The following is a 21,545-nucleotide window of genomic DNA, read 5'->3' on the forward strand; positions in this document are numbered from 1 at the left end:
TGACACAAATGCTTTCATGGGTTACTTCTGCCAGGCGGTGGCGAGGCACAGTGTGGAGACAAACACTGGCCCTGGGCAATCTCATTGTCTTGGCCCTATGTCACTCTATTTGTAGGATTGCTTTCCTCTTGGAAAATGAAAAAGTCTTGCAAGATCAGTGGTTTTTCTTTCTTTAAAAAAAAAAAAAAAAAGAGTCCCTCCCATCAGGAAACTTGCACAAGCCTCTTAGATAGCCTCATCCACCAGAGGGCAGACAGCAGAAGGAAGAAAAACTACAATCCTGCAGCCTGTGGAACAAAAACCACATTCACAGAAAGATAGACAAGATGAAAAGGCACAGGGCTAGGTACCAGATGAAGGAACAAGATAAAACCCCAGGAAAACAACTAAATGAAGTGGAGATAGGCAACCTCCCAGAAAAAGAATTCAGAATAATGATAGTGAAGATGATCCAGGACCTTGGAAAAAGAATGGAGGCAAAGATCGAGAAGACGCAAGAAATGTTTAACAAAGACCTAGAAGAATTAAAGAACAAACAAACAGAGATGAACAATACAATAACTGAAATGAAAACTACACTAGAAGGAATCAATAGCAGAATAACTGAGGCAGAAGAACGGATAAGTGACTTGGAAGACAGAATGGCGGAATTCACTGCTGTGGAACAGAATAAAGAAAAAAGAATAAAAAGAAATGAAGACAGCCTAAGAGACCTCTGGGACAACATTAAACGCAACAACATTCGCATTATAGGGGTCCCAGAAGGAGAAGAGAGAGAGAAAGGACTCGAGAAAATATTTGAAGAGATTATAGTCGAAAACTTCCCTAACATGGGAAAGGAAATAGCCACCCAAGTCCAGGAAGCGCAGAGAGTCCCAGGCAGGATAAACCCAAGGAGAAACACGCCGAGACACGTAGTAATCAAAGTGGCAAAAACTAAAGACAAAGAAAAATTATTGAAAGCAGCAAGGGAAAAATGACAAATAACATACAAGGGAACTCCCATAAGGTTAACAGCTGATTTCTCAGCAGAAACTCTACAAGCCAGAAGGGAGTAGCATGATATACTTAAAGTGATGAAAGGGAAGAACCTACAACCAAGATTACTCTACCCGGCAAGGATCTCATTCAGATTCAATGGAGAAATCAAAAGCTTTACAGACAAGCAAAAGCTAAGAGAATTCAGCACCACCAAACCAGCTCTACAACAAATGCTGAAGGAACTTCTCTAAGTGGGAAACACAAGAGAAGAAAAGGACCTACAAAAACAAACCCAAAACAATTAAGAAAATGGTAATAGGAACATACATATTGATAATTACCTTAAACGTGAATGGATTAAACGCTCCAACCAAAAGACATAGACTGGCTGAATGGATACAAAAACAAGACCCATCTATATGCTGTCTACAAGAGACCCACTTCAGATCTAGGGACACATACAGACTGAAAGTGAGGGGATGGAAAAAGATATTCCATGCAAATGGAAATCAAAAGAAAGCTGGAGTAGCAATACTCATATCAGATAAAATAGACTTTAAAATAAAGAATGTTACAAGAGACAAGGAAGGACACTACATAATGATCAAGGGATCAATCCAAGAAGAAGATATGACAATTATAAATATATATGCACCCAACATAGGAGCACCTCAATACATAAGGCAACTGCTAACAGCTATAAAAGAGGAAATCGACAGTAACACAATAACAGTGGGGGACTTTAACACCTCACTTACACCAATGGACAGATCATCCAAAATGAAAATAAGGAAACAGAAGCTTTAAATGACACAATAGACCAGATAGATTTAATTGATATTTATAGGACATTCCATCCAAAAACAGCAGATTACACTTTCTTCTCAAGTGCACACAGAACATTCTCCAGGATAGATCACATCTTGGGTCACAAATCAACCCTCAGTAAATTTAAGAAAATTGAAATCATATCAAGCATGTTTTCTGACCACAACACTATGAGATTAGAAATGAATTACAGGGAGAAAAACGTAAAAAACACAAACACATGGAGGCTAAACAATACATTACTAAATAACCAAGAGATCACTGAAGAAATCAAAGAGGAAATCAAAAAATACCTAAAGACAAATTACAATGAAAACATGACGATCCAAAACCTATGGGATGCAGCAAAAGCTGTTCTAAGAGGGAAGTTTAGAGCTATACAAGCCTACCTCAAGAAACAAGAAGAATCTCAAATAAACAATCTAACCTTACACCTAAAGGAACTAGAGAAAGAAGAACAAACAAAACCAAAAGTTAGCAGAAGAAAAGAAATCATAAAGATCAGAGCAGAAATAAATGAAATAGAAATAAAGAAAACAACAGCAAAGATCAATAAAACTAAAAGCTGGTTCTTCGAGAAGATACACAAAATGGATAAACCATTAGCCAGACTCATCAAGAAAAAGAGGGAGAGGACTCAAATCAATAAAATTAGAAATGAAAAAGGAGAAAAAAAAAACTTAAAAAAAAACTACAAGAGAAATATGGCCTGAGAAAAATTTCAAGAAATATAGATAAAAGATATAATAAAAGTTAAATCTCACCTTCTTGACTTCCCCTACCCCAAACCAGTTTTTGAACTGTGCTATGCAGAGTCTTAGGGATCCCCAGAAACAGAAGGTGGCCTTCCAGCAGAAGCCAAGTAGGCAGGGCCCCAAGGAACCCCTCTTCTCCCATCACTACCTCAACAAAAGCAGCTCTGGTTTCTATGCATTTTATATACTGGATTTCACAGATTTTAAAACAAAGGTTCCACTACCAAAGTGAGATTTGAAAACCATAGGATTAAATTACTCTAAAGATATTATCCAGCTCTACAACTCTATGATTCTGGTCTATTAAACCAAATCCCCAGGGCTTCCCTGATGGCGCAGTGGTTGAGAATCTGCCTGCCAATGCAGGGGACACAGGTTCGAGCCCTGGTCTGGGAAGATCCCACATGCCGCGGAGCAACTAAGCCCGTGAGCCACAACTACTGAGCCTGCGCATCTGGAGCCTGTGCTCCGCAACGGGAGAGGCCGCGACAGTGAGAGGCCTGCGCACCGCGATGAAGAGTGACCCCCGCTCGCCTCAACTAGAGAAAGCCCTCGCACAGAAACGAAGACCCAACACAGCCATAAATAAGTAAATTAATTAATTAAAAAAAAAATCCTGTGAATGCTTCTTTATAAAAAAAAAAAAAAAACAAAAACCAAATCCCCATAGTTGCCATTACATCTATATCAAGTTTCCATAAAATTTCCTGAGACTTTACCTTACCTCTAGCTCAAGATCCTGAGGTTCCATTTCAGAAAGTGATAGCACAGCAATTTTGGTAACTTTACAGACCTCATGGTCTCCTGGAAGTTTGCCCACCAAAGCTTTCTGCCGAATTAAAATAAGCCACCATGGTAGATCTGAAAGAGAAAAGTCATATTTAATGTCTGGCTTCTATAAAGTGGTACTGTCCCGGCAAGCTGAAGGTGAATAATCAAACACAGTGTGCAAAAGATACAACCCTTTAAAGCAGCAGTCCCCAACCTTTTAGGCACCAGGGACTGGTTTCGTGGAAGACAATTTTTCCACGCCCAAGGCGGGGTGGGGTGTGGTTCAGGTGGTAATGTGAGCGGTGGGGGGGACGGTTCAGGTAGCAACGCGAGCAATGGTTCAAGCAGTAATGCAAGCGATGGGGAGCGGCAGATGAAGCTTTACCTGCTCCCCCCTCCTCCTCTCCCCCGCTCACCCTGTTGCGTGGCCCGGTTCCTAACAGGGCGTGGACTGGTACCTTTTAGAGCACAACAAAGATATAAAAATGACCCTTAAATGTATGAAAAGATGTTCAATGGAGATGTAAATTTAAATGTTGCAATACCATTCTCACCCATCAGCTTGGGGATAATAAAAAAGTATAACAGCACATTCGCTGGCCAGGCTGTGGGAACCAGGCACTCTCATAGTGCTGGTGGGAACACAAACGCACACGACTTTTCTGGAGGGAAATTTTGTGATAACTAATAATAAAACATACACACTTACCTTTTAACCTAGCAATCCCACTCTTGTGAATTTACCTTGAAGACACACCTCAACAACACAAAAGTACACATACTCAAATCTATTCATTGCAGCAGTTTACAACTGTAAAATACTGGAAACAACTAGAATGCCCAGACACAGGAGAATGGCTGAATAAACTATGGCTCATCTATGCAGTAGAGTACTATGCAGCTGTAAAAAAAAAGAATTAGAAGCGTTCTATAAACTGATAAGAAGTGATTCCTAGATATATTAAGGGGATAAACTGGATATTATTAATATACAATAAGGGTATTATATAATAAGATATAGTATTAAATCAAAGCACAAAAGAGTATCTAGAGTGTGCCACCCTTTCTGTAAGAAAGATGAGAAAATATGCACATAGCTGCTCATTTGTACAAAAAAAAAAAGAGGAAAGAGAAATTAGAAATTAATGAGATTGGTTACTGAACAAGGGGTAGGTGGAAATGACATGGAAGGAAGAGAAAACAGGAATGGGATAAAAGGGATAAGGGGGATGACATCTCTCCAAGTACACCCTTTCACTTAGTTCTGACTCTTAGAATCATGGTAATGTTTCACATCCCCTCAAAAACAAGTAGTTCAAATTAACCAGAATGTGGAGGGAACCCAAAACAAAATGCAAAGAGTAACCCAACTCTGTTACAAATGGAAAACGTAACCATAATGTAGGATATAAGGAAGAAAAACTAATCTAAATAACTTTGGAAAACAGTATTTGCAAGGATAAAGACAAAAAGAACTGTATACAATATTGCACTCTGGTTAGTGAATTATTTTTCAGAAGGGTATGAGTTAGCAATTCCAAAACTACTTTATGTGTACACTAGGACTGAGCAAATAAGTAAATATATTGAAGAAAGTGGGGGAGGGGTGTAAAACAAATGAAAGAAATATTTAATAATTACAAGAAAGAAAGGAAAGAAAACACCTAGAGGCCCAAGAGTTATCTTTCCAATCCAAATTTCTACTTCTCACAAAAGATTTCTATTTAACTGAGAAATGGTCTATGAAAGACAGCATCCAAAAGCAATTTTTCATTTTATGAGGCTACACCCTTTAAAAATACTACCTAATTAGTACCAAAAATAAAAATAATTGAAACAGTGTTTCAGGAATTTCTTACTATAGAAAAATAGCATGATGGATATATATTCCCCTTATGAAAAAATATTTTTTAAAAAGATATATAGTATTTTAATTTCCCCCATTTTTCCCCCAAATATTAGTCAACTCTCATTTTAGGGAAAGTGCTCTGGAGATGTGCTTAAAGCATTTCATAAATGCAAGAATTTGGAAACATTTCATAATTCTTTATAAAATAGGGTGGAAATCTACTCCAAAGTTTCAAGGCTTTTGCAGGTCATTTCATTAATATCATTAAACTTTAACCAAGGACCTACCATGTGCTGGGAAGTACGTCAGGCATAGATTACGGTTACCAAGCACCTAACCACAATAAACCTAACACAAAATAAATAAAACACATAATACATAATAAACTGTTGAATGCTAATACAGTCTGCTGAATAAAAAGAAATTCTTACCACAGGTCTCTTAACCTCACAGGAATAATTTCTATTTCACACTGAACAATTTAGTGTTGGCAGATGATCAGACAAGCCAACATTAGGAAGCCCTCTTCCCAGTTTATGCCTTCTTGCTTTCATATTAACATTAAGAACTGCGATTTTAAGAAATTACAGCAATGACAAAAACACAATGTGCACAATCACACGTAATAAATGTCTTTCCAATAAGCCATCTAATGGTATAGTACCAAAAATATAAAAATATTAAATTTCAAACACAGAGGTTTTACCCCACACATAGACTCACTTGGGAAACCAAAGGCATGCTTTTTTCCACAAAAACATTGGTATTGTCAATACTGATATTCAACTTACAAACCCAAATACATTTAAAAATAAAATATGCATATTTTTAGAGTTTAGCTAGCTACTCATACACAGAAACTGAAAAACTGAGGTGCTTCTATAAAAAAAATTACAGACTTAAGTTCAATATGCCTGAGGGATTATAATGAAGACTAAATCTGCGAAAATACAATGTAAATGATCTCAAACAAAAGAGAAAAAATTTTGTAAACAGTAGCCTTCCCTTTTCAGAGAAGCCTCAGTGTTCTGGACTTCAAGGTCAGAACTCAGACTCAAATTTTAGCTGCCTCATTTATTTATCATGTACTTCAGCTTAATACTTAACTGCTCCAGTTCTTGGTTTTCTCATCTGTAGAATGGGATAAAACCACCTATTTCAGAGAGTATCTATGAGGACTAAATAATTTTTATAATTCCTGTCATTATTACTAAGAGCTAATGTTTACCAGGTAGCAAAACATGATAAACCTATGGTAAATAAAACAACGTGGAGCCAGTACAAGAATGGACAAATGAATACTAGAAAAAACAGAGAAGACAGACACAGACCCACGTAAATACGGGCATCTAGTAAATGATAATAAAGAGGGGGAAAGCATGGTGTGTCAATAATTAGTGTTGAAATACGTACTGAAGTATCTGCAGAACAATATCTGGAATCTGCTTTGAAATAATTTAGATGCTGGGAGTGTGGGGACCATGAATAAAAATGTCTTTTTGTAGTTGACTTCCAACCAGCTCTACAAATTGCACTGGGTTAATATCTCATAAATCTTTTAATATACAGTTTCCTGTCTTACTGTTTTTAGTCTTACACACTGATCAAAATGAAAAAACTAAGAGTAAGATAGATAAGGAAATCGACATTTACTAGTTATAATCTAAGTAAGGTGGGATGATGAAAATGTCCTGGAATTAGATAGTGGTGATGGTTGTACAACCTTATGATGATACTAAACACCACTGAATTGTAATTTAAAAGAGTGAATTTTATGGTGTGTGAACTACGTCTCAATCTTTTTTTAAAAAAAGCTCCTTCTAAAGAACAAAAGAACTTGTTAGGAGTCTTACCTACCAGAGCAGAGAATAAAAAACTAAAAAGTAGGCTTCCCTAGTGGCGCAGTGGTTAAGAATCCGCCTGCCAATGCAGGAGACACGGGTTCAAGCCCTGGTCTGAGAAGATTTTCACATGCCGTGGAGCAACTGAGCCCATGCGCCACAACTACTGAGCCTGCACTCTAGAGCCCGTGAGCCACAACTACTGAGCCCCCGTGCCACAACTACTGAAGCCCACGCACCTAGAAACCATGCTTCGCAACAAGAGAAGCCACCGCAATGAGAAGCCCACGCACCACAAGGAAGAGTAGCCCCCGCTCACCGCAACTAGAGAAAGCCAGCACTCAGCAATGAAGACCCAACGCAGCCATAAATAAATAAATAAATAAATAAATAAATAAAAAAGAAAGAAAAAGACTAAAAAGTATATTTCCTGCCAAACACAGAGACACAGGTATTTGAAATAGTGTTCAAAGGAACAATTAAAATCATAATGGAAAGAAAATGAAAAATTTGAATTGGACGCTAAGATATTTCTAGGCTGACCCGAGAAAACAAAACAAAACAAACAAAAAACCTCATGAGAAATAGCAATATGTATTCCTGTAATTATTTTGCCTTAGGTGAAACAAAACACAATAATAAACACATAGAAGCCTGGAAGTTCGGCAAGAATGAGCATGTTAGTTACAGGGTTAAATGATCCAAATATATTTTCTCTAGTTTGTGCTTTAAGCCAAGAAAAATGTAAAAGTATTGATATATACCATTACTACTGTTTAGTAATCCCAGTATCCAGTCAGGCATAATTTTGTAATAAAGTTTTTAAAAGCACAAATGCAGGTTACTGCATTAATTTTTATCACCCACCAGGAAAAGAAACTTGGCTCAATTAAAGCTGCCACACTGAAATCTGGATATGCGGTACAACCATGTGTCAAAGGTAATTTAGTCTAGCAAGGTCTTTCGGCATAAAGATATTTTTTCAACTTTTTAAACATTTTACAATGGGAAAAAAGGTCAATTTTGTAACCCTGACTCCTTCAGGAAAAGACAGACAGGAAAATCTGACTTCCCCAGCAAGATAAGAAAACTGATTAGGAAGTGATTATCTTGAAAAGCATGACCAGTTAGGGCAAACTAAAACAATAGTCCTGGAAAAGATTCAATTGCTTGCCCTATACAATAACTGACTCAGTTAAAAGAGGATAAGTAATGGCAGGATAAAGATTTTCATAAAAAAACAATTTTTTTTTTCTAAAATTGGATGAAACTCTTTTCTCCCTACTCATGACCTCACCTCTAGGAAGTACTGCATCTTACATATTTCTCAACATGGCTATCCATCCTACTGACATATAGAAAAGATAAGCATTTGATCCAACAATGAATGTCTAGCAATCCTTTTCATTTTTATTAATGTTAATTCGATAGGAAATAAAGGAATACATTCCATTTGTTTAAAAATGTAAACATTACATATACAATTAATGTTCCCTTTGACCATTGTTCCCCACTCCATGGCAATTCTTTAAATCTAATCCAAACCCCACCTTGTGAGTTCTCTCATATAAGGAGACTAGCAGAGATGGAGAGCAATTGGTTACCATTGTTGGCATTAGTCCTTTTAATCTTACTTGAGAGTTTAACAATGACCTTTTAAACATACATAATTTAGGGAATTCCCTGGCGGTCCCGTGGTTAGGACTCTGCGCTTCCATTACATGGGGCACGGCTTCAATGATCCCTGGTCAGCGAACTGAGTTCCCACATTCTTTGAGAATGAGCCCCTAATAAGTATTTGGTGGTGTAATTTACCTTTTTTTTTTTTTTTCTTTTGATGCAACACAACTTTATCTAGTCTTTCCAAAGCATTCAATTTAGCCTTCATAGAAACAGGAAGTCTTTCTTTTTGTATCAATACTCATAGTTGATGGGCTTATTTAATTATGTAATTACAATATCGAGTAAAACAAGTATGAACAGGATTGGAAATAAACACGATCCACCAGAAGAGAGAGGGCTTCCTACCCAGTCTCCACCGGCCTTCAGTGCATCCATCTACCAACAGACTCTGCAGAGGCAGTGAGGCATGTTGGTTAATCTGGCAAACAGGTTAAGTGAGATTCAACTAAAAGAGCCCCTAGTGATAGAAATACATAGGCAGTACATATTCTGTGGGCCAGACACTTGAAGTGAATGAAATATTTGCGTGAAAATGATTTTGCTTTTCTGATTTTTTTCTTCTGGCTCACCTTTTCCAAAGACTGGTTCTGATTTGAACTGGTTCAGCGGGATTTTTTTTTTAAGACTTAATTCTTTTAGAGAAAAAAAAACTTATTTATTTACTTCTGTAGCATACAAAGGTTCTGTTTTCACTGCTCTTTTGGACACTTTCCAGTTTCTCTGTGTCTCTCTATAAACATTCATGTTATGACCAAAGGCAAAAATAAAAAAGAAGGTGGGTCTGATAAGGACTCTCATGTGTTTTCCTCCTTTAGCTTGCCCTGATCCTGCAGACTATATTCTTGAGGACAAAGCACTTCCTTCACCTCTCCTAGGTCCACGTCACCTGGAGCGTCCACCAGGAGAAGCTGGGAAATGACAAAGCAGAGAGAACCCTGCTGCCTTAACACTCGAAATCAGCACAATAGAATTTATAATTATATCCGTATGCCAACAAATACTAACCCAGGTGGTTACTACACACTCCAAAGTTGTAACATAATATTCAAATAACAAATATTTAAATTGTTGAAGAGCGTCTGTAGATTACACCTCTAATAAATGCTCAGAGTCTGCATTTGCACCAGATGAATCAGAGAATGGAGATGTGTTGGTAAGAAGGAAAAAAGAGAATTAGGAAAGGGGATTATAGTTGGCTCACCTTTCCTTTCTTCTGTGTCAAGCTGATAATAAGAATACTCATACGTTTCTCTGCCGTTTCAAGTTGACAGTCTAACTAATAAATTTAAGCCAAATGACTCATTGCTCTTTTTATATTTTAAGGCTTAGGTGCGTACAAATTTAAAATTGCTATATCTTTCTGGTGACTTGAACTTTTGCTATTTTTGAAATGTATATCTCTTTATGCTTCTTGCCTTAAAGTCTGTTTTGATATTGGGATAGACACATTATTTTTCAGTAGGTTAGCATTTGCTTGGTTTCTCTTTTTTTCTATCCTTTTACTTTGGACCATTCTATATACATATACATATACCTAAGGTATTTGTCCTAAAAGCAGCTTGTAGATGAATTTTATTGTTTTTCCATTATGAAAAGCTTTGTTTTTTAACTGAGTACTAAGTCCATTCGTATGTAATGTAATTGTTGATAAACTTAAGAATCATTCTACCGTCTTACCATTTGTCCCACCTGTTCTACATGCTTTCTTTTCTTGCCTTCTTTTGGATTATTAAGTGTTAAAATTATTATTATTCCATTTCCCCCTTTATTAGGTTTTTACAATCTTTTATTACGCTATTAGTGGTTATATTGTAGGGTCTGATAATACGAGCCCTAACTTACAAAAGCCTAATGTAAATTAGTATTTTTGCCAGTTCCTGGACAGTGAAAGGACCTTAGAACACCAGCCCTTTCTAGCTCACTATTGTTACTATTATTGTTGTGTGTTTTCATTCTGCGTTAATTTTAAACCTCATATAAAGCCAACTTTATTTAAATTTACCAACACATTTACTCTTTCCATTGAACTTCACTCCTTCCTACAACTCCACACTCCCATCTGGAATCATGTTCCTTTTACCTGAAGAATTCTTAGTATTTCTTTTAGTGCAGATACTGCTGATGACAAATTCTTTCAGTTTGTTTGGCTCAAAATGTCTTTTTTTCCTTAATTTTTGAAGGTATAAAATTCTAGACAGGCACTTTGAAGGCAGCTTTCCACTGTCTTCCAGCTTCCATTGTTCCTATCAAGGCTGATTGAATGCCCTTGAATTTAATGTGTGGTTTTTCTCTGGCTGCTTTAGGATGTTTTCTTTGTCTCTAGTTTTCATCAGTTTTACTACAAGGTGCCTAAGTGTGGTTTTCTTTGTATTTTTTCCCTTGCAGTTCAAAGTATTTCTTGACATTGTGACTTGTATTTATAGTTGGTTTTAGAAAATTCTTGGCTATTATCTCTTCAAATACTGCTAGTCTCTTGCTGTCAGAAACAATCTGTCTAGTTTCTCTTGATCTCATTTTTTAAAATGTACGAAGTATCTTTAAATGATCCATTATATAATATATTAACACACTATGCATTTTAAGAGCTCTAATAATTGGGTAATGTCTTAACGGCTTATCTCAAGATAAATTATGTTCCAATTTGAAGGATCCTGCTTTTCTTTTTTTTTTTAAACAAATCTTTGGTAGGAATTTAAATTCAGTCCAATGTGTGCATAAAACCTACTTCATTGATACCTATTGCATAAGTTATTAATTGGCCATTTAGTACTTTTAAATGAATATGAGCATAAGTCTATAGGTTTTATGCAAACTTATGCATGAATTTAAATTTCTACTAAAAGATATGGATTCATGGTATGTTTAATATAATTTTTTGCTTTATATATAAGGTTATTTCTATTTTTTAAAACTACATTAAGAAAAATGCTTTCTTTTCCTAATGGAAATAGAGCAGTATACATCTTTGAATATATTTCAGGGAGCAACGTACACCATTATACATCAGGTAAGTAGAAATACAAGTAACAGTACCAGCACACCAGAGCTATTTTTTTCAAAGTACATCATATTGGGCTTCTAATACTCTCAGTGACCAAAGAGCCAATTATTAATTTGTTCATCTTCCAAGCATAGTAGCTACTCAGTGTTTCTTGATGGGTTGCTCTGTTGCCTACTAAAGTTTTCTAAGTCTGGGTATATAGAAAACTGACAATGACTCATAAGGACAGCATCTAGGGCAAGAGGTACACTTATTAGGCTCCATTTCAAAGGTACCAAATGGTGGAATCAGAAGCATCTTCAGCTTAACCTATGAATTTAAATTCATCCTAATAATAAAATCCCTAATAATGACCTGCCATAAAATGAAATAATCTATTATACGCCATAAAAATGTAAAGTCTTTTCCATTTATAATAGTCCTAGAAAACTATAAAAGTCTAACTTATAGAGTATCAATGGGCAAAATCAGTTTCTATATAAAAGTACATTTTCCAGGGAGTTCCCTGGCAGTCCTGGTTAGGACTCCACGCTTTCACTGCTGAGGGCACGAGTTCAATCCCTGGTTGGGGAACTGAGATCCCACAAGCCACATGGTGCGGCCAAACAAAAAATAAAAAGTGGGGACTTCCCTGGTGGCACAGTGGTTAAGAATCCGCCTGCCAGTGCACGGGACACAGGTTCGAGCCCTGGTGAGGGAAGATCCCACATGTCGCGGAGCAACTAAGCCCGTGTGCCACAACTACTGAGCCTGCGGTCTAGAGCCCGCCAGCCACAACTACTGAAGCCCGCGCGCCTAGAGACCGTGCTCCGCAACAAGAGAAGCCACCACAATGAGAAGCCCGCGCACCGCAACGAAGAGTAGCCCCCGCTCGCTGCAACTAGAGAAAGCCCGTGCACAGCAACGAAGACCCAACGCAGCCAAAAATAAATAAAATAAAATAAAAATTTTAAAAGTCAACATTATAAAAATTAAAAATAAAAAGTACATTTTCCAGATAACTATATCTTTATCTTCCTGAAGTGCTAAGATGTTTTCTTACATGTTTATTTAAAATGTTAATATATTACATACTTTCCTACCTATTAATAAACCCAGGCATACTAAATATAATTGGGATTTTTATTTATGATGAAGGTTTATCATCATGAAGATAAATTACTGCTTTGGAGGGTGACATAAGTATGCTTCAAGGTTGGAGGTGATTGGCCCCTGTGCATGAAGGGACCCAAGCCTACCGGCTGTAACAAACCTGATAGCCAAGAACCAAGAATCTTCTTTCTTAAACACAATTAGACCTGATAATAATTTGATTGTAATCACTTCAAAATGTTCAATAAGAATATAAAGGAGGAAATAAATATAGGAAGAACGTTTATAGCTGGCCCATACAGTCAGTCAGTCAATCTTACCTTAATAAGCCTCTTCTCTTTATGGAGCAAAAAAACTTTTAATATCACTGCCATAGGGATCACTGAGGGAAACAACTAGAGTTTAAGAACAAATTCATTTATAACTAGAAAATGGAACGATCGTGAAACAGAAGAGGCAATCTGGCTTGCCTCTAAAGTTTCTCTCTGCCTGAGGATATAAAAATCTGCCAGTTAGAGGTATGCTCAGAACTAAGCAGCATGCTTATCTGATGACCCCTGCGAGAGCTCAGAACTATGGGTCACCTTCATGTGTCTAGTTCAAGTACTGCTCCTACTGGGGAGGTGGAACCATCTGTACCAAGGAGATTGGAGCTCAGATCAGCGACAAGGGAGGTGATGGAAAATTCTGAAGCATAAAGTAATGGAGCAGGCTGAGGGGAGCAAAGAGAGGAGGGAAGGGTCATTCAGCACGGAGGTACCTGGGAAGAGAGTAAAAGGAAGAGGGAAGCAAAAACCAGAGACAAGAAGATGGCAAAGAAAGGAACCACTTGTACCACTTGGCTGCCTGCTTCCAAGACCCAAAGCTATTAACAGAATAGGTCAGCTAAACTACAATTAAAGAATCTTTTAAGGATTAACCAGGAACCTAGTCACCAATGTAAATCTTACCTCCAAAATAAGTAGTTCTGAGACCCTCATGAATGAAAAAGTGAATATAAAATGACTGTTTTTAAATTACATTTTAGATTATTTGGTAGAAATGTTATGTTAAGAATAATACTGTTTCTTTTTTTTTTTTGGCTGAGTTGGGTCTTCGTTGCTGCCCGCGGACTTTCTCTAGTTGCGGCGAGCGGGGGCTACTCTTCGATGCGGTGCATGGACTTCTCATTGTGGTGGCTTCTCTTGTTGCAGAGCACAGGCTCTAGGCGTGTGGGCTTCAGTAGTTGTGGCACGTGGGTTTCAGTAGTTGTGGCTCACGGGCTCTAGAGTGCAGGCTCAGTAGTTGTGGCACACGGGCTTAGTTGCTCTGCGGCATGTGAGATCTTCCCTGACCAGGGATTGAACCTGTGTCCCCTGCATTGGCAGGTGGATTCTTAACCACTGTGCCACCAGGGAAGTCCCAAATAACACTGTTTCTTTAAAATACTTCCTTCAAATCAACTTTAGTACATGAAAAAAAGTCACCTTTGTTACCAAAAGGTAGATTACTTCATTTTTAGATTAAGTTAAAATCAGAAGTAATGACAACAGGATACAACAAAAGCTATTCTCTGACTTAAATATTTTCAATGGCTTTATTTAGATATAATTTATATACCATAAAATTCACTCATTTTAAGTATAACAAGTCAACGATTTTGATGAATTTAGAGTTGTACAACCATCATCGCAATCCTTACATGTTTTTATTATATGAGTTGTCAGTAGACAATAAAACAATCCACTTCTCTCAAGTGCAATTGTACGCAGACAATTAAACTTGTATTTAAACAGAAGCACTATCTAAAGACCGTGCCTGAGAAGCAGGCCTCCAGCAGAGGCTGAGAGCTCTGAAGGGACCCTGTCAGGCTTCTCTTCCTTTTTCTCCAGTGCCCTTGAGCAGTGGGGTTTTCTAATGGCTTTTTAGGAAACTACTAAGGCAATGCTGGCGACACTCCATTCATTCATCACTAAAGTATAAAAATATTTCATGTCGTTGTGTCAGCAAGGTCTCCATTGACAGCCACGGACTAAAATAAAACTTTTAAAATCATACGCATAATACATTTTAGCATTTTAATGATCAAGATATCCTCACCACTTTAAAAGTGGAGAAACAGCAGATGGTGTGTACTATTTGAATGAATGGGAGCGACTTGAGTGAACTGTGTCTGTAGCTGCTCAATACTAGGAGTAGTAATTCACTTAATTACTACTAACCTAAGAGCCTCTATTGCTAAATTAATCAAGATTCCTGACAATTCTCTCTTCAAACTATTTCTGAATATATCGTGGGAAAAATACTTTTGCATTTTATATTCAGATATTTCTTACCCTAACGAGCTTATCCTCTTCTCAGTCTTCAAAACACGTATCCCCCGGGGATACGTTCCAGGACCCCAAGTGGATGCCTGAAACCACAGGTAGAACCGAGCCCTATATATACATTCCTTCTTGAACACTGGGATTATTACTAAGTAAAATAAGCATTACTTGAACACAGCACTGTGATACCTCGACAGTCGATCTGATAACGGAAACGATTACTAAGTGACTAATGGGCTGATAGCATACAGTATGGATGAGCTGGACAAAGGGACGATTCACATCCCAGGCAGGAGGAAGCAGAACAGTGAGATTTCATCACACCGCTCGGGATGGCGTGCAATTTAAAACTTATGAATTGTTTGGAATTTTCCATTTAATATTTTCGGACCATGGTTGACCGCAGGTAACTGAAACTTTGGAAAGTGAAACCACGGATAAGGGGGGGGGACTACTGGAGATTTTAATTTAAAGAGTTTTTGTAATCCATTTAAAACCTCCAGCCTCAAGCAATCTCTTCCTGGCTCTGTGATGATATAGCTATCTCCTGGATGGAAGGCATCCCTAAGGAAGTTGTGTTTGGGTTGAGGCCTGAAATATTAGTAAGATAATCTGGACAGGGCCAAGGTGAGGGGTGGGGAGTGAGAGAAGAGTAGTCGTTGGCAGAGTTAGCAGCTGTGCAAAAAGACTCCCGTGATTGAGAAAACACATTTCAGGCCTCAACTCAGACATCACTTCCTCAGGGATGCCTTCCATCCAGGACCCCCCGCTACCACCAGTCAGGCCCCTCTGCTATGTGCTTCACAACATCCCACGTTTTTCTTCTTCAGAAGCTTATGTTTAATGATAAAATTCTGATGGGGTAATTAATGTCTATCTCTTGGCTTCGATTCTATGCTCCTGGAAGCTTTGAATTTTGTTCATCCTGCAGCCCCCAGCACACAATAGGCACTCCATAAATATTTATTAAATAACTATTTGCTGAATATTTTTGAATAGCCACTGCACAGGGGGACACAGCAGTGAGCAAAACACACCTAGCCCCTGTCTTGGAGCTTATACGCTGGGGAAGGAGGATGGGTGGAAGAGGACAAACGAAAAAGAAGAAAACAAAAAATTAATGTGTAATTACAACTGTGGTAAGAATTTGACTATCATCCTTACTTCCCCCCGGACACTACAAGGAATAGAAGACAATGATTTTTCATGAAGCTTTACTTTTCCTTCATCTATTTAGCACATTACATGTCCCTTCTACTTTCTGTTCCTCATCTTAATAAATCCCAAGTGATCAAACCAAAGTCAGACACCTTCAGGTTGTCAAAAAGAGACTGCATTAGATCCTGGCTGAAAGTCCACCTGCCTGCAAATGTCTGGGGAAGACACCTTCCAAACTGAAGAAAGGCTAATGGTTCTAAATAGTTGTTTTCTAGGCACCAGGGTTAATAGAACAATTTTGGGGACAGAGCTTGCTAAAAGGAAGGGCAATTATCAGCAAAGGATACCACAACCAAATAATACTTTTAAATTCTTCCACCACACATTTTTCTAAAGGGGCAGATGGATTATAAAATATAACCTTCACTAATGCTACTAATATTTCACTTCTAAAAACATTACTTTTTATAATCCCCACCATGTCACCTTTTAGTGACATGTTAGTATCATTAGTTTCAGTAAACATTAATATTATTGGAAAAAAAAGTCTAAGTTTAAAATTTGTTCAAAATTGTATAGCTAGAACTTAAGTGGTTCTCTAGTGATATATGTGACACCTCTAAGTTACCTTTAGAACTAAGGAAAAAACAGTAATAGCCAGCATCTATTGAATGCCTACTATTAACAGGAGCTATGCTAAGCACTTCATGTGAGTTTTATTAAATCTTACAATAAACGTATCTAGGAGGTGTCATCATCTTTGTCTTATAGTTGGCAACTGAGGCTTGGAGGAAGTAACATGATCCAAGGCAACTGTGTGATCTTAAGGTTAGTCCACTGCTGGGGCCAGTGCCTACTCAGTGACATTTGGGGAATGGCCTATTCCACTGTAAAATAAAGGGTCAGAAGCAATGGTGGGAATTCTCTTTGACATGCTTTTGCAGTGAGCTTTCCAGTGGATGTCAGGTTCCTGTTAAGGGCTGAATTATGTTCCCTTAAAATTCATATGTTTGAATCCTAACCCCCAGTGCCTCAGAATGTGACCTTATTGTAAAGAGTGGGATCTTTAAAGATGTAAGTAAGTTAAATGAGGTCATTAGGGCGGGCTCTAATCCAATATGACTGGTGTCCTTATAAGAGGAAATTTGAAGACAGACACACACACAGAGAAGACAATGTGAAGATGATGTGAAGACACAAGAAGACAGCCATCTACAAGCCAACGAAAGAGGTCTCAGAAGAAATCAACCCTGATGAAACCTTGATCTTGGACTTCAAGCCTCCAGAACTGCAAGAAAATAAATTTCTATTTAAGTCCCCCAGTCTGTGGAACTTCGCTGCAGCAGCCCTAGCCAACTACTAACGGTTCCTAAGTCACGACTGCTTACATCCCATGAGCTTGATGACAGTCATGGCTCACCCACGCTGTTTTTAGACTGTCAATGACAACTATTCAAGTAAACTTATGTTCCCATCTCACTAGGCAAGAACAAAAATTCGTGCATTAATATGTAGAGACTAAGTAGGAGGGAAACAGCAGTGAGAAAAAGTTTAAGTACAGACATTTTATTCCCCTCATCTTCTACCCCCAGAAGGTAAGATGGCCCCGTAGGAAAATGCACATGGAGCGATTATCTCGGTTATAACACATACCAGGAACACACTGCCCATCGGCCAAGCTGGTAGTGTGATCAGAGCAACAGCTTTAATGGGACACAGGGAGGGGAGGAGATGAGGCATGCCCAGGACAGAGGATGAAGAAAGAGAAGGTGACAAGAGTAAGATGGATGCTCAGGGGGTGGGAGCTGGGGGTGGAGTGATACACAGGGTGAGGCTGCAGTTCTCTCCTGGGTGATGGGAAGAAGAACAGCAGGGGGCCCAGAAAAGACTTTCCTTTGCTTCCTCCCCACACCCTTTCTTAACAGCCAAACCTTAGAAGTGATGGGGCAGGAGGAAGAAAATAAAGAAAAGAGACATAGGTTAGGAGAGTGAAAAAGTGAGACACCTTCCCGGCCCTTCTTTACTTCTTTTTAGTATTTTTTTCTCTAGTTCACTCTATTCCCCACCTTTCCCTCTTCCAAAATATCCTATATAACAGGTGTCTACACTGCCTACCAACTTCTTGTTTTTGGTCCAAAGAAAGGCACATGGTGCAAGGAGAGAAAGTACATGTAAACAGGGGTTGACCACAGGAAATGCCCACACCTCCGCTACCTCCTAATGACCATACTTTGACTGCATCAAACTCATCAGCCAGTAACATATTTGTACATTGCTTGTAGGAAATGACTTTGGGTTGTCTGCCAAGTGCAAACCCTCCTGCTTTGCTTACCCGTCCCGCAGAGCAGTGGGCATGTTTGAACTTTGTGACCAGGGAAGGTCCCTGGCTCAAGGTAAGCCAAAAAGTCTCTTCCCTAGGGGTCTGAACTAGATAGCTAGTCAGTCTCCAGGGGTTGCAGGGAACATCAGATGTTGGTTGGCTTGACGGCTGAGGTTGGTTTGAGTACCACATAAATGCATAAATTCTGCTGCACGTAACACAGAAACAGACACAGCCAAAAGAAGAGAAGACTGTAGGAGCTGTACAGGGGGAAGTGGTGGTCAGATACCACCTGCCGCAAAAGTAATCTCAGATCCTGAACAAATCCATTTCTTGGTTTTGTTCCCTTGAATTCCTAATAAAAATTTGTTTGCATAAACTGATAGGTTTGTATTTGCAACCAAAGATTTGATGAGATAGTGATAATTTACTAAGCACCTTTAGGTATATTATCTTATTTGAGACTCACAATACCCTAAGGAAAAAAAGCGGGCAGTTATTTTTACTCTTGTTTTACAGTTTATAAAGTAGAGGCTCCGGGGCGTTGTGGCCCCCAATGAACCACCCTCCTGGGATGCAAACCCTTGTGAAACCCCTTCCCTCGTTAGCTCTACATTTGGATGTGTGACCTCCTTAGACCAATGGGATATTAGCAAGCTCAGTGACACAAGCAGAGGCTTCATAAGCCCTTATACATTGGAACTTGTCATCTTAGCACCCTGAAAGGATACCCAGGTATCCAGGAGAGAGAGAGGCCCCAAGGAGAGGTCTTGTGAGATGAGACACATGGACAGAGATGCCACATGAAGGAAAACTGAGATGCCCCCAGGCAAACCCCCAGCTGCATGTTGCCACATGGATGACCCCAGCCAACAGAAGAAAAGGGCAGAAGAGCCGTGTGGTTAACCCATAGAATCGTGAGCTATTATACGTTGTTGTTGTTTTAAGGCGTTAACTTTTGGGACAGCTTGTTACACAGCAACCGATGAAACAGATATTATGTAACTTCTCCTATACCTACCTCAAAGCTAATAAATAAAGCCTGAATTCAGGTCTCTTGACTCATGTCAGTGATTTATTCACTGTTTCAAGATGTAACTGAAATTGGAGAAAAATAACTCCAAAGTTTCATAAGCTTCACTTAAACAATAGAAAATGAATTTTAGCTCAGAACATTCAACTGTGAAATTATCCTGTCAGCATATAAATGAATTAAAGATATACGTATGTAAATGTGGACGGGTAGGAGAGTGTGACTAAAATACTTAGCATGTTACACAATGTCTAATGCTTTTCTCCTTTGTATTGAAAGAATTTAAAAACTACCAAAGACAGAACGTACAATAACGCTCACAGTGGTATTATTTCTAATGGCAAAAAACAAACAATGACAAAAATTACCCAATGACAGAAAAAAGGACAAATTATGATATATTCATGCAATAGTGAAAATAAGGAACTAAAGTTTCCTATATCAACGTGGATAAATCCCAAAGCATCAAGTTGTGGGAGTGGAGGGGAGAAGTGAAAGAACACAGACAGCTTAGTATCATTGATATAAAATTCCCCAAACACAAGCCTCAGCAACATATTGTTGAGGGATATATACATAACAACAGCAATAATGAAAATCAAGGGACTAATAAGTACAATATTCAAAATCGCAGACTCTCTTGAAGGGAAGAAGGCAGGAGAGGATATACTTGGAGAAAGGCAGTGAGGGCTCCAAAGACATTCGTCATGTTTCATTCCTTAATCTAGGTGGTAGATAAGTGTGTGTTTGTTTTTCAGCAAGCTATACTGCGTATCCGTGATAAATAGCTTTTTGTGTCTATAAAATAGTTAACACATTTTAGAAAATAACCACAAGAATCTAGCAAAAGAAAACTAGACTGTCTCTGGCAATTTGTGCTTTATATTATCCAGAAATCAACCTAGCTTCCAAACGTGCAATAATTTTATCTTAAAAGCATTTTTAAAAGCACACTACAGAGGTAGCTACACTCCCAATAACACAGCAGTAACAGCAAAGCTTCCTATAGTTCTTAACTCACATTAAAATCGATATCAAAGGAAAAACAGATATTTAAATTTAGTGTTTAAAATATTTCATTCAGTCCTTTTCATGATTTTTTGGGACCTGCCTACATAACAGCTACCTTCTTACAAACAAAATTCCCTCTGAACTCAGCACAGGTGCCTGTCCTTCAAAGGGAGGGCTGAGTGAATGACCTAGACCTTCCATGAATTTGCCTGCCCTGGCTACAGCTCCCGGAAAGGACTGCACTGTGTACTACCAGACCCATACTCCTCCCTGGCCGGAGCTGACTATATTAGGGATGGACAGCTAACCCAAAGCCAAGCGTCCTGGTCTGACACCTGCCTACCTCTCCAGCCTTATTCTTGCTGTCCTCTCCCTCAAAATCAGTATGGTTGGTGTATCTTTCTGTCAGAGCACCTAACACAATTAACAAATAATTATACATTTCTTTCAATGACTACTCACTAATGTCTAACTTCCCTCTTAAACCATAAGCTCCGCTCATGGTGGGAACAGGTCAGTTATTGCTCATTATGGTATCCCACCGACTAGCACAGTTCCTGACACAATTCCTAAAAACAGGCATTTATTAGCTTGTGGGGGTCTTTTTAAGAGGAAGAAAGGATTTTAATATTATGCCCCCCTTTCTCTAAAGCTTTTTGGGCATCCCTTGGAGATACTGTGGATTCAGTTCCAGACCACTGCAATAAAGCAAATAAAATGAGTCACACAGAATTTTTTGGTCTCCCAGTGTACAAATGTTTACACTAAACTGTAGTCTATTAAGTGGACTGAAGTCCACTGTAGTCTATTAAGTGGACTGGCATTATGTCTAAAAAATGTACATACCTTAATTAAAAATACTTTCTTGCTGAATATACAATGGAGAAGACAGTCTCTTCAGCAAGTGGTGTTGGGA

At 38.4% G+C, this 21,545-nt stretch overlaps 1 protein-coding gene across 6 annotated transcripts in view; it reads right to left on the reverse strand.

The window, feature by feature from the left end:
* The window catches only part of INPP5F (inositol polyphosphate-5-phosphatase F), a 92,367-nt gene that overhangs the window by 48,601 nt on the left and 22,221 nt on the right, over positions 1–21,545 (reverse strand). For all 6 annotated transcript variants that reach the window (XR_014253384.1, XM_082424754.1, XM_082424755.1 and 3 more), the window contains one exon: positions 3,289–3,425. Coding sequence is in view for 5 of the 6 variants with exons in the window: in XM_082424754.1 (XP_082280880.1) it covers positions 3,289–3,425 (137 nt within the window). In the remaining variant the exon portion in view is untranslated. The remainder of the gene's footprint in view (positions 1–3,288; positions 3,426–21,545) is intronic.

The sequence above is a fragment of the Balaenoptera physalus genome (assembly GCF_965194825.1).
Source record: "Balaenoptera physalus genome assembly, chromosome: 14".
In the NCBI taxonomy this organism is placed as follows: Eukaryota; Metazoa; Chordata; class Mammalia; order Artiodactyla; family Balaenopteridae; genus Balaenoptera; species Balaenoptera physalus.